The 12819-nt window shown below is 41.8% G+C and overlaps 1 protein-coding gene across 3 annotated transcripts in view; it reads left to right on the top strand.

Moving 5' to 3' along the window:
* Positions 1-541: 541 nt before the first annotated feature.
* Positions 542-12819, top strand: part of pemt (phosphatidylethanolamine N-methyltransferase) — a 90484-nt gene continuing 78206 nt past the window's right edge. For 2 of the 3 annotated variants that reach the window (XM_034202246.1, XM_034202243.1), the window contains exons 1-2: positions 542-782; positions 9707-9814. In XM_034202246.1, coding sequence (XP_034058137.1) covers positions 681-782; positions 9707-9814 — 210 coding nt within the window. In that variant the 5' untranslated portion in view covers positions 542-680. Of the gene's footprint in view, positions 783-1598; positions 1721-9706; positions 9815-12819 lie in introns of those variants that run through there. The other variant, XM_034202244.1, reaches the window with a different exon arrangement.

Below are 12819 nucleotides of genomic sequence, written 5' to 3'. Positions count from 1 at the left end.
GGATTAGATAGCGAAAGATAAAAGGAGATGAGAGGGATAAGAAAAGAGAACGTGGAGGAAGAGGCAAGAGGTAGGAAAAGGGAAGATGGGAAAGAAGGATGTGGAGAAATGGAGGAAAGAACATTTTGAAGAAGAGTAAATAACGAAGAGGAGAATAAGACAGGAGGAGTGGAAAGAGAAGACTGGATAAGGAACATTTTAAATAAGGATAAACAATAAGAAAATAAAAATCTAGACTAAATTAAATGAAACACACATTGACCTTGTACAAAATAAATACTTTTGAAAACTACATTTTCATAGATGCCAATTCTAAAATTTAAATAATTCTCTCTAAATAGGTTGCTGTATAAACTGTTACTAGTTTGAGTCATAACAAACATCATATTTTTAAACTTTTTTAATGCAAAAGTCTTATTTTTCCCCTTTGAATTAATTGAAATGCAGAATATGTGCACGTGAGACACCAATACTACTGATTCTCTCCACTGTAACTGCTGTATACTATGAACCACATTTCCCAGAGTGCATTGCGCGGGGTGAGAGGTTATCAGCACTTGTGTAGCTACTTCATAGCAACTGCACATCTCTTTCCCCGAAAAATAAGGACTTTGCACTCAAAATTGTGTAATTTTCGTGATCTTTCACACATATATGAGGGCTGGTGGTCCCCCGTGCTCATGAGAGACGTGGCCGCTGTGCAGGACGGTAATCCCGGGGAAAACAAGTACCCTGTGCCGCTGGACTGCTGCGGAGGACTCAGCAACGTGGATTACTCCAAGGTAAAACTAAAGACTGTTAAATAATAAGCAGGTTGTGCTGGTTTAATTAACATGCATCAGATTAACCTCTAAAACGAGCAGTGATAGTCTCTGTTTGACCGACTGAACTGAATCCGTGACAGCAGGAAACAGGCGGTACAGCCGGATCTTTCAAAATAAAAGCAAACTCAAAGGAAACTAATATGTATGGGAACATTTCACATTCATAACAATGGGCTGACTCCAAACCACATTGAGCAGACTTTTACATATAATTACAGCAAAATGGCATCACAATTAAAATCATTAGGAAAAAACAATGAAAACGAAAAATTGTATTTAAAATATTTCCTTTTTTAAAAAAAAATCTTTCTTTCTTCTTTTTTAGTAAGTTTAAAAAAAAAAAGAAATCTAATGTTGACTACAAGTAATACAATCACACAGACTATGAATAAGTACAACTTCGATTAAACATCATATCAAAGCAACATTTTGCATCAAATTCAATAAAAACAACACAAATTATATTTTTAAACTCTTATTTTGAATTTAATGTTGAAACCTCCTACATACAAATATCCATTAACAATCTAAAATGTTTCCAACCAGTTTGTGCATTACATTTTCTTTATTCTCATTTATTTAGACAATAAATCTGGATATGTTTTGCCTGCAGCAGAACACATTGAATGATCCCTCTTTTGACTAAATGACCTGCAAGCTAACTCACACGAGGTCAGAGCCCTTATATAAACTGGACAGGTTGACCCTGACCTGAGACCAGTGTCAGCCTTTATCTCTGAGAACAGATGAGGAAAAACTGATCTGAGACCAGTATGATTTTATACTGAACAACCGAAGCAGCTGGAATAATTGTCGGGTACATTTTCAGTAATATCACTGAAATGAAATGGCTTTAAATGGATTGGATCAGATGTTTTGAAGAGGGTTTGTGTCAGGTACGTATCCATAATCAGTTACCTCCAGTAGATGAGGATTGGTGGCCCTATATATATATAACGTTTAATGAAAGCAATGGACTTTTTTTTTTTTTTTTTTATAGAAACAAGTCCTGTTTCTCTCTTGAGGCCAGGAAAAGGCTAGTCACTGTGACCTTTTTACCTGTGCTGGACTATGGTGATCTATTTTATATGAATGCGCCGGCCAATTACGGTATCTTTTTATTTATAAAGCAATGTTAGGGAAACTTCCGTCTTACATCTGTTCCCTGATCTCACAGCGTATTGTAAATGGCTACTGCCTGAGATCTAAAGCTGTGGTTGTATTACATGTGCCAACTGCTAGGACTGTATTAGGAAATACAGCTTTTAGATGCGCAGCGCCGCTAGCATGGAACAGTCTACAAAAGGAATGGAAGCTAAGCAGTTTGATTCCATTTCATGTTTTTAAAGCTAGGATAGACGCTATACAATCAGAAAATATTGGTGTCTGTAAATGCTACTAGTATACAAACTGTAGTATCATATAATGTCCTTTGTTTTCTGTCATGTTTGTATTAATGTTTGGAACTAATTGAAGCAGGTCACCATTGTAAAAGAGGTCTATGATCTCAATGGGTTTTATCTGTATAAATAAAGGTTTTGAATTGAATTGAATTGACTACTGTGGACAATGGAAGCAGCAAAACATATTTTAATACCTTAACAAAATAAAAATCAGTTTAAATGCACGCTATATTTCGAATATTATAAGCGAATTACCTTGACGTCAGACAAACTGATGTTTCCGACTGGCATCCTTGAAGAAAAAATGAATTTTATCTCACAGAACAGACACATTTTTCAAGATATTACTGGGGTTTTTCCAATGGAGGAAAGAAAGCATAGATAATGTTCCCCAACAGAAAGGCCTGTATAGTGGCATGGTAAAGTAGTGACTATATTCTAAATAAAACGCACATTTAAACTGATATTTATGGTTTTAGGTGGCCAAAATATGTTTTGCTGCTACCTCTCCACAACTGTACAGATGATAGTTTCTGTGTTGGTATTCCTGTCTATACACTGACTAAGGACTGTCTTATACAACGCGTACAACTTTATACATGGAAGTTATTAATACTACTTTAAGAAATATGAACTATCCCCAAATGAGAGAGAGCCAGATAATTGTGATAGAGACAGTCTGTATGTCTAGATACATGCCAGCCAATCAAGTCATATGCCAGCACAAGCTCTAGCCCAGGGGTGTCAAACTCAAGGCCCGGGGGCCAAATCTTGCCCGCGACTTCATTTTATGTGGCCCCGCAAGAGCTTGCAAAGAATATATTACGTTTATTATACGGTTATATGCCACTTTACAGAAGCAGGTTGCCCATAAACTACATGTCCCACAATGCATCTCGTTTTGTGACATGTGCACTGAAGAGACTTGCAATTATTTGCCCTGGACTTCCGCTTTCAAACGTAGTTAGTTATTACCCTATCTCAGGGGTCGGCAACCTTTTTGATATGAAGTGCCATTTAAAAAAAAATGTGTTATCAGTGTGCCAACGATCGAGAATTATCAACGGGGGGGGGTTGAGGAGCTTGACGCTCGTCAACTGTCAGCTGGGGAAGCTGTGTGTGGACCTGTCAGCGCAACTTACATGATGCCGAATTTAACAAACACATTTAAATAATTGGTTTAAACGGCATAATAATAAGGACGATCGTCCGTTCTGTGATTCTCCAGAACACACATGTTATGATATTAGGGTCATGCAGAGTGAGATGAGATCGCTGTCCCTTTAAGAGAGAGAGAGAGGGGTGTGGCTTGTGCATGTGTGTTTGTGGATGGTAGAGCGACAGTGAGAGAACCTATGGAGATAATGTGTGTATGTTTCTGGAGGTGAAACGAGGAAGCAGAAAAACAGAGACTGTGATGAACAGAAGAACAGCTAAATAAATGCAACGGCCTCCCAAGAAGAGCTCGCCTCTCTCCAGTCATTTAAGCTAAAGTGGGTTATTGAACCTGAAGCTTGTTGCTTCTGCCCTCCTCGACTACGGTCTGGGAGCCGACGGGAAAGTTCAACACACAGATGGCCAGTCCGCCCCTTTGTAGCATATTATTTCGATGAGAGATGAGCAGATCGCCACTGGGCTTTCAACTAAATACACAGCCACGCAAAAACGGCGGCATGTGTACAGCTCCTTATGGGTACTGCAATTAGTGAAGTGCTTTCCTCTGTGGTGAAACGATCAGCACTGCACCACGGAGGAAAGCGGCAGAAAGTCACCTGGAGTTAAAGAGAGCGGGGCTGCGCTGCGTGCATGGCTTCCTTCTGCAGGTAACGGGGAGACGCGCTCTGGCGGAAGTCTCGTTCAGGATCCGAAAATACAATTTAAATATTTTTGCACACTTATTCCACTTATTCCTAGTGTGCCACTGGTTACGGTGCCGCGTGCCAATGCTGTCACGCGTGCCAGGGGTTGCCGACCCCTGCCCTATCCGATAATAATCCAATTCAGAGGCAATAATGTAATACATTATTTTGGATAAAAGTTACATGGATAAAAGTTACAGTGCAGTTTAAGATGTGAATAGTTCAATTAAAAGCAACGACAAAAAGAAAAGTCTTCAGCCTGGATTTAAAAGTAGTCAGAGTTGCAGCAGACCTGCAGGTTTCTGGGAGTTTGTTCCAGATATTTGGAGCATAATAACTGAACTTCTCCATGTTTAGTTCTGACTCTGGGGACAGAAAGCTGACCAGTCCCTGAAGACCTGAGAGATCTGGATGTTCATAATTTAGCAGGAGGTCAGAAATGTATTTTGGGCCTAAACCATTCAAAGCTTTATAAACCAGCAGCAGTATTTTGAAATCTATTCTTTGACACACAGGAAGCCAGTGTAAAGACTTCAGAACAGGAGTGATCCACTTTCTTAGTGTTAGTGAGGACTCGAGCAGCGGCGTTCTGAATCAGCTGCAGCTTCCTAATAGATTTTTTAGTGAGACCTGTGAAGACACCATTGCAGTAGTCGAGTCTACGGAAGATAAAAGCATGGACAAGTTTTTCCAAATCCTGCTGTGACATTAGTCTTTTAATCCTAGATATATTCTTTAGGTGATAGTAGGCTGATTTAGTAACTGTTTTAATGTGACTGTTGAAACTCAGGTCAGAGTCCATGACTACACCTAGATTTCTGGCTTTATCTGTTGTTTTGAACATTGCACACTGAAGCTCAGCGCTAACTTTTATACGTTCTGACTTGGCTCCAAAAACCATTACCTCAGTTTTATCTTTGTTTAATTGGAGAAAGTTCTGACACATCCAGTCATTGATTTGTTCAATGCACTTACTCAGTGTTTTAATTGGAACATAGTCTCCTGGTGAAATTGTTACGTAAATGTGTGTGTCATCTGCATAGCTATGGTAACTTATTTTGTTGTTTTTCATTATCTGAGCCAGTGGTAGCATGTAGATGTTAAAGAGAAGAGGCCCCAAGATGGAGCCTTGAGGAACCCCACATGTCATATTTGTCAACTCAGATGTGTATTTACCTATAGAAACAAAGTTGTTTCTGTCCTTTAAGTAGGATTCAAACCAATTTAGAACTGTTTCCGAAAGTCCCACCCAGTTTTCCAGTCGGTCTAGTAATATGCTGTGGTCAACAGTGTCAAACGCAGCACTGAGATCTAATAATACTAACACTGAAGTTCTGCCACTGTCTGTGTTTAAGTGGATGTCATTAAAGACCTTTACAAGAGCAGTCTCAGTGCTGTGGTTTGGACGAAAGCCTGACTGGAACACATCCAAACAGTTATTTAAATGCAAGAAGTTACTCAACTGTTGAAAAACAACTTTTTCAATTATTTACCTAGAAATGGCAGGTTTGATATGGGCCTGTAATTGTTCATTACTGAAGCATCTAGATTATTCTTTTTTAAGAGCGGTTTAATGACTGCAGTTTTCAGGGCCTGTGGAAAAACACCTGAGTGAAGAGATGTGTATACTATATGAAGTAGATCTGAGGCCATGCAACGAAAAACATCTTTGAAAAATCCTGTTGGAATAATATCAAGGCAGCAAGAGGAGGATTTCAGAAGTTGAATAATGTCCTCTAGGTTTTTATCATTAATCTGATGGAACTGTGTCATGGTGTTTGAATTGATATTAGGTGGACATAGGGACAACACATTTGCTGTTCCTGATGCAGAGGCACTGACTGCTTGTCTGATTTTCTGAATTTTGTCAGTGAAAAAGGCAAAATCATTGCACGCCCTGGTGGATAGAAATTCAGAGGCTACTGACACTGGGAGGTTAGTTAGTCTGTCGACGGTAGCAAACAAGGCACGTGCGTTGTTTTTCTTTTTGGTAATGATGTCAGAGAAGAACGATTGTCGTGCGTTTTTCAATTCCAAATTATAAAGGCCAAGTCTCTCTTTATAGATTTCAAAGTGAACCTGGAGATTTGTTTTTCGCCACCTGCGTTCAGCTTTTCGACACTCTCTTTTTTCAGCTCTCACGGTCATGGCCTTTCTCCATGGAGATATTTTCTTCCCAGTCACTTCCTTTACCTTAGTTGGAGCAATGGCATCTATAACATTTTTTATTTTTGAATTAAAATCATCGACTAGCTCATTTACTGAGATGTTGGCAGGGGCAAGTGTGGAAGAGAAATTCTGAGTAAACATTTCCCTAGTGTTTTCAGTTAAATATCGCTTTGTGGTTACCTCTTTTTGAACATTTTTGTGAACAGAAATAGAGCTCTCAAAGAAAACACAGGAATGGTCAGAGAGTGCAACATCAGTCACCACAACCTTAGAGATATTCAGACCCTTTGAGATAATTAAGTCCAGAGTGTGCCCCTTATTGTGCGTGGGCTCCGTCACATGCTGAGTCAGTCCATAGCTATCAAGAACACAAAACAGTTCTTTAGCCCCTCTGTCCTGGGGGTTGTCAACATGGATGTTAAAATCACCAACAATGACTAGACGGTCAAAGTCAATACACACTATCGACAGCAGTTCAGTAAAGTCATCAGAAAAGCTTGCACAGTATTTGGGGGGTCTATAGATATTTAGGAACAGAGCTCGAGAGGAGCATTTCAGCTGAAGGGCCACATATTGAAAAGAATCAAAGTTTCCATACGATGTCTTCCTGCATTGAATGGAATCATTGAACAGAATAGCAACTCCACTCCCTTTCTTATGCATTCTTTCCTGACTCATAAAACTAAAGTTGGGAGGGGTTGATTCGATAAGAACAGCTGCACTGTTATTTTGTTCAATCCAAGTTTCCGTTAAAAACATAAAATCGAGATTGTGCTCAGTGATAAAATCATTGATTAAAAATGTTTTTCCTGCCAAAGACCTGACATTTAATAAAGCTCGTTTAAATTTGTTAGATACACTATCAGTCATGTTTTTTGTAACAAGCTGTGGCTGACATGGAATCACTGCTAAATTAGATAAACTCACACAAACGTCGCTGATTCACCGCTCTTAATCTATTACCTATCAACACAGATATCGGCAAAGCTACTGGCAGGCAGGGCCCCGGCATGTCCTGGAAAGAGTTGAGAGTGCCATACGCCCTTGAGCCTGGACCCAGCAGATATCAGAAAGAGTTTGTTGCGTTTTGTACACACACATCCTTATCAGGCTTCGGAGACTGCAGATGCTTTCTTGAAGGGAGGGGAGGTGGTTGACGTAGGCACGGTGATGGAGACGGGGGAGATTTTGGTGGCCGTTGTTGAAGGGCGGGGGTAAAGGACATGCTGCCAACCCTGCGTATCACCTTAGTTTGGTCTTTGAACTCCAGGAAGGAATCGGTGCCTTTTGGAGATTTAAAAAGCATCCAAACATAATTGAGGCCATTGACCTATAAGACATACGTTGATGCTTTTACTCTCTTGCGTCACCAGGCAAAAGCACACTGTGTGACAGAAGCAAAATGCCTCTATGCTGCTCCACATCATATCAGTCATTAAAATACAATTGTTGGGCAATTTGCAATGGTCCAATTTCGAAAAAGTAGGTCATCCGTTTGTCCAATTTGCTCACGATGAGAACATTGTATGAAAGTCCACTACTGTGTACACAACACAGAAGTAAAGAAACGGACAAGAACAAGTTGGTCCAAGTAGAGCTAATTTTATTTTACTTCCAGCTTTTAAAGTTGAAATATAACTTTAACGATAAAAAAGACTAAGAAAATAAATGGTTTTCCATCTTCTCTTTAAGTGCTTTATCTTGTTCTTGGCATATTTTTTGGAAATGGTTTTTATTGTACCCCGCTGGAGAATTTGTGCAACCAAATGTTTATCTTGATGTTACTGTTATTCTCACATTAGAATGTGATGGGAAACACACATTAGTTCGCATTATCTTTAGGAGATTTTCTAAAAAGTTGAAGGGAAACCTGTATAGTATCTCCATTGCTATACAGAACTCCTATGATATTTTAAAACGTTTCATAACCAGCTTTGGATGACAAAAAAACATACTTCTTTCAATGATATTGTGCATGGCTGTGTCGCTCAGTTGGAAGTTTTGTTTTAATTCCAGCTTTGAAAGTTGAAATATTACTTCAACAATAAAAAAGGATCTTACTGGCCAAGAAAATAAAAGTGGCGAAGCCTGCGAGCTAGTTCAGGCAGTCAACTCGAGCACCAATGATACATTAACACGTGATGCACCTCGTCCCTCTTACAACCAACCACACACATTCTCCTAAACATGCCGCTCTATTTAAGCTGCCAGGTCTTCCTGCCTCTGCCTCGCTCATGCCACTGCTGTGTTCACTTGCTATTGCTACGTTCATGTTCCTGCTGCTGTGTTTCATGTTACTGCTGCTCGCCTGCCCCAGCTCCACCCCAGCTTCCATCCAGCTTCCGCCCCAGCTTCCGCCCCAGCTTCCGCCCCAGCTTCCATCCAGCTTCCGCCCCAGCTTCCGCCCCAGCTCCACCCCAGCTCCATCCCAGCTTCCGCCCCAGCTTCCCCCCCAGCTCCACCCCAGCTTCCATCCAGCTTCCGCCCCAGCTTCCGCCCCAGCTTCCGCCCCAGCTTCCGCCCCAGCTTCCGCCCCAGCTTCACCCCAGCTTCCGCCCCAGCTTCACCCCAGCTTCCGCCCCAGCTTCCGCCCCAGCTTCCGCCCCAGCTTCCCCCCCAGCTCCACCCCAGCTTCAGCCCCAGCTTCCCCCCCAGCTCCACCCCAGCTTCCGCCCCAGCTTCCGCCCCAGCTTCACCCCCAGCTTCAGCCCCAGCTTCCATCCCAGCTCCATCCCAGCTTCCGCCCCAGCTTCCGCCCCAGCTTCCACCCCAGCTCCCGCCCCAGCTCCCGCCCCAGCTCCCGCCCCAGCTCCCGCCCCAGCTTCCGCCCCAGCTTCCACCCCAGCTTCCCACCCCAGCTTCCCCCCCAGCTTCACCCCATCTTCAGCCCCAGCTTCCATCCCAGCTCCATCCCAGCTCCATCCCAGCTTCCGCCCCAGCTTCCACCCCAGCTCCACCTGTAGGCTCGGGGGATAGTTATCTAATCATCACTCAATATCCTTTGTAAATATGTGGAGTGATGAGGCCCGAGCCTAGACGCCAAACTCAAACTATACGCTGCTTAATAAACATATTAAGAAACACGTGAGTTGTCTGACTGAAATGGTTTACTTGGTTATGCATCCTTTGAGATTTAAAGTGCTTTATATTGTTCTTGGCATCTTTTTTGGCAATGGTTTCAATTGTACCCCACTGGAACTTGATGCGTACAACAGCTTTTATTCTCATATCAGAATTGGCTGGAAAACAAACATTAGTTTGCATTATCTTTAGGACATTTTCTAAAAAGTTGTTATATTGCGCTACATTTGAATGGAAACCTGGTATAGTATTTCCATTGCCATACAGAACTCCTAAGATAATTATAATGATGTTATAACCAGCGATGGATGATAAAAAAACATCTTTCCTTCAATGAAAATGTGTTTTTGTGTATGGCTGTGTCTCTCAGATGGACGTGACCCTGATGAAAGAAGTCCTGAAATACATCAACTTTCGAGACTCCAGCTTTTGCATCGCAGTGATCGCCATCATCTTTAGTCCATTATTCTGGAATGTGGTAAGGAATACTCTACATGTTGAAGCTTCTATACTTAATCTTGTGCAGGCTGGGTAATCTAACAAACTAGACCCTCCAGAAAAACGCGATTCTGCGATCGCAGAATTTACCGCATAATCAGCAAAATGGCGCAGATTTCAAAAGGCCGCATAATCCCCGCATCTTTCCACACAAAGTTGAGGAAAAAAAAGTTAACTCGTCTTGACGTGAAGTAGTGATGATGATTATGACGCAACGTCATCAGCTCGCGCATCACAGAAGGTAAACAACACCGTAGAGTGAACGTGTGGAGCTCACACGAGAGAGAAAACACAAGATGAAAAAATCGAATCCATCTCATTTACCGACGAACATTTCTGCTAAAGACCGGGCAAAGCACTTCCCCGATGTCTTGCGCGAAAGTGGGGGGAAACTATTCTGCACCCCGTGCAACTGTGTTGGAGCATAAGAGAACATCGATGGTGACGACCCACTTTGATTCATTCAAACATTCGAAAATGCTTTCTGCTGCTGCGGACAAGAAAGCCAAACAACTCACGTTCACCGAGGCATCGACCTCCAAAACCCTTTCGAGGGCTACAAGAAACGAGGTGAGTAGCCTACAAGTTTGAAGCTGGTCAGATAACGAACGAGTAAATGAAAACAGAATGAGGCGGAGAAGTGTGTGTGTGTGTGTGTGTGTGTGTATGTGTGAGAGAGGGTGTGATTAAAATAGCCCAATTGCTTTTACAATAAATAAACATTGAATGTGTTTAATTGAATAGTAAAGGGGTTTAACGTTAGTGGCAGGTTGTGTGTGAGAGAGAATAAATAAATAAGACAGCCCAATATTTATTTTTTCCGCATATTTCCCAACTTCCCGCAATTTCACCGCATAACATCACATAAAACCCCGCATGTTTGCATAATCAAGGATTTTAGCCCGCGTTTTTCTGGAGGGTCTAACAAACACTTGTAAAACCGAGTCGTGAAAATCATGACCATTAGCCTTAGTCTTACATTTTCCAGAAACTATAATCCTGATTTGATTTTGATTGGATACAAACCATTTCTCTACAGCATAGTAATATTGGTTTGAATTTTAAAGGCAGCCATGTGTGTCTTTACCCTTTTCCACCCAAGTTTGGTGCTTGTAATTCGCTTAAAATGTAGTTTTTTGCTGCCACTTACAACAGGAAATCCCTTCTGTTGTTCCTGGCGGTGAATAATCCTTATACACTGATCATAACACGCTAAGGAGAGACTTAATGTATGTGTTCATTAACTCATATAATGAATTATCTGAGGTGGTGCTTTTGACTTAGGGAATCTGGTGAGGGATCATGTCCTTTTTTCTGCAAATCGAACTCCTTCTTCTTGAGTTGTGTGACCCTCCTGAAGCCCTATTAGTATATAACCTGCAACAGAAATGACTTTTTACATTTTATCCCTCTGGAAAACCTACTGCTCCTCCTAACCCCTCGATTCCACCGGGTCCGTCTGTGTCGCGTCACGGCTGCGTCGCGGTTTTGGTCCGGCCTCCTCCGGAGTCATACCCTACCGGGCGCGTTTCAGAAGCGGAGCGTCTTGCCTGCCTGTATTTCCTGGACAGGCTACTTTGTACAGACAAAGTTAATAATACTTGTATTATTCCAGTTATAAACAACATGAATCAAAGATATGTTGCTGTATTTTAGTGGTAAAAAAATGCATTCATCATCATAATTATTATATATATATATAATTTACACAGTGCCTGTAATCCGGAGGAGAACGCTGGCATTGCTCCTCCTACTTGAAAGACTACGGAGGGATAGGGTCTGCAACATTAGTTTATTTTGGGGATTGACTGGATGCTCTGACCGGTCCACTTCCTGCCCGGCGGCTCTGCAACGCCTCGCGTCGCGTCGAAAATAGACTTGCATCCTATTTTGAGCGGAGCCCAGCGCCGAGACGCTTCTGAGCCGTAACCCGGCGCGTCTGGTGGAATAGCACCCATTGAGTAGAGTGGCCGCGATCTCTGCGAACGCCGCGGCGCAGCCGTAACGCGACGCAGACGGACCCGGTGGAATCTAGTGGTAAGCCCCCAGGGATCACCAACTACATTTATCCAAGGGCCGAAATGTAACCAATAGACACTATCGCGGGCCAGCGATTTTTATATAGCCCAGAATTGTATAAATAGTATTCAGATTACTTTTGGAATACTTTCTTTTTCCATAACAGATGGGTATGTTTTGGTGAACAGGAGACACTTATGTTACTGTTTTAATGGCTTATCAAGAACTCAAACACAACATTGGTGTCATTCTGGACAGCTCTCTCATCTGCACCCCACATAAAAAACATCACCCGGACTGCATTCTTTGTACTGTCTTAAAACCTTTCCTTGGAATATGTTATGAATTGTAAGGTGTCCTTGGGTGCTTTGAAAGGCGCCCCTAAATAGAATGAATTATCATTATTATTTATTATTATCTGAAACGATGTAATAACTTTTAAAACTTTTTCCAGTCACTTGCCCCATGCATTCAGCAGCAGTAGGCCATTCACTTTGATTTGATCCCGTTATAAATGTCATCATTTCGACAATAAATAAATGCTACATAAACGTTATCTTGCACATTTTATCTAACCATCTCCGTTTCTAACTTTCAATATATTTGAAAAGAGATCTCTCTCTCTCACCTGCGTGCGGGGGCGGGGCCTCACAGACACGCTGCATCTCTCTCTCGCTCACAGACATGCTGCAGCGCTGTGCAGTGTGCACACAGTTCTGCTGGTAATGAATATTACATTTTGTGAGGAAACTTTTCCACCAATAATTCCAATAAGTATTCCAAAATGTATTCACTTCAGGTTTACGAAAGTAACTGTATTCAGATTACTCATTTTTCAAATGTAACGCCAGCTGAATACAGTTAGCCTACTTGATGTTTGTATTCTGATTACGTAACGCCGTTACATGTATTCCGTTACAACCCAACCCTACTTCTAGGCTACTGTCCCGCAGTCTTGCCTCTCTG

The sequence above is a fragment of the Gymnodraco acuticeps genome, unplaced genomic scaffold (genome assembly GCF_902827175.1).
Source record: "Gymnodraco acuticeps unplaced genomic scaffold, fGymAcu1.1, whole genome shotgun sequence".
NCBI classification, from domain to species: Eukaryota; Metazoa; Chordata; class Actinopteri; order Perciformes; family Bathydraconidae; genus Gymnodraco; species Gymnodraco acuticeps.
Note: the sequence above shows the minus strand (reverse complement) of the source record. Positions and strands in the feature narration are given on the sequence as shown.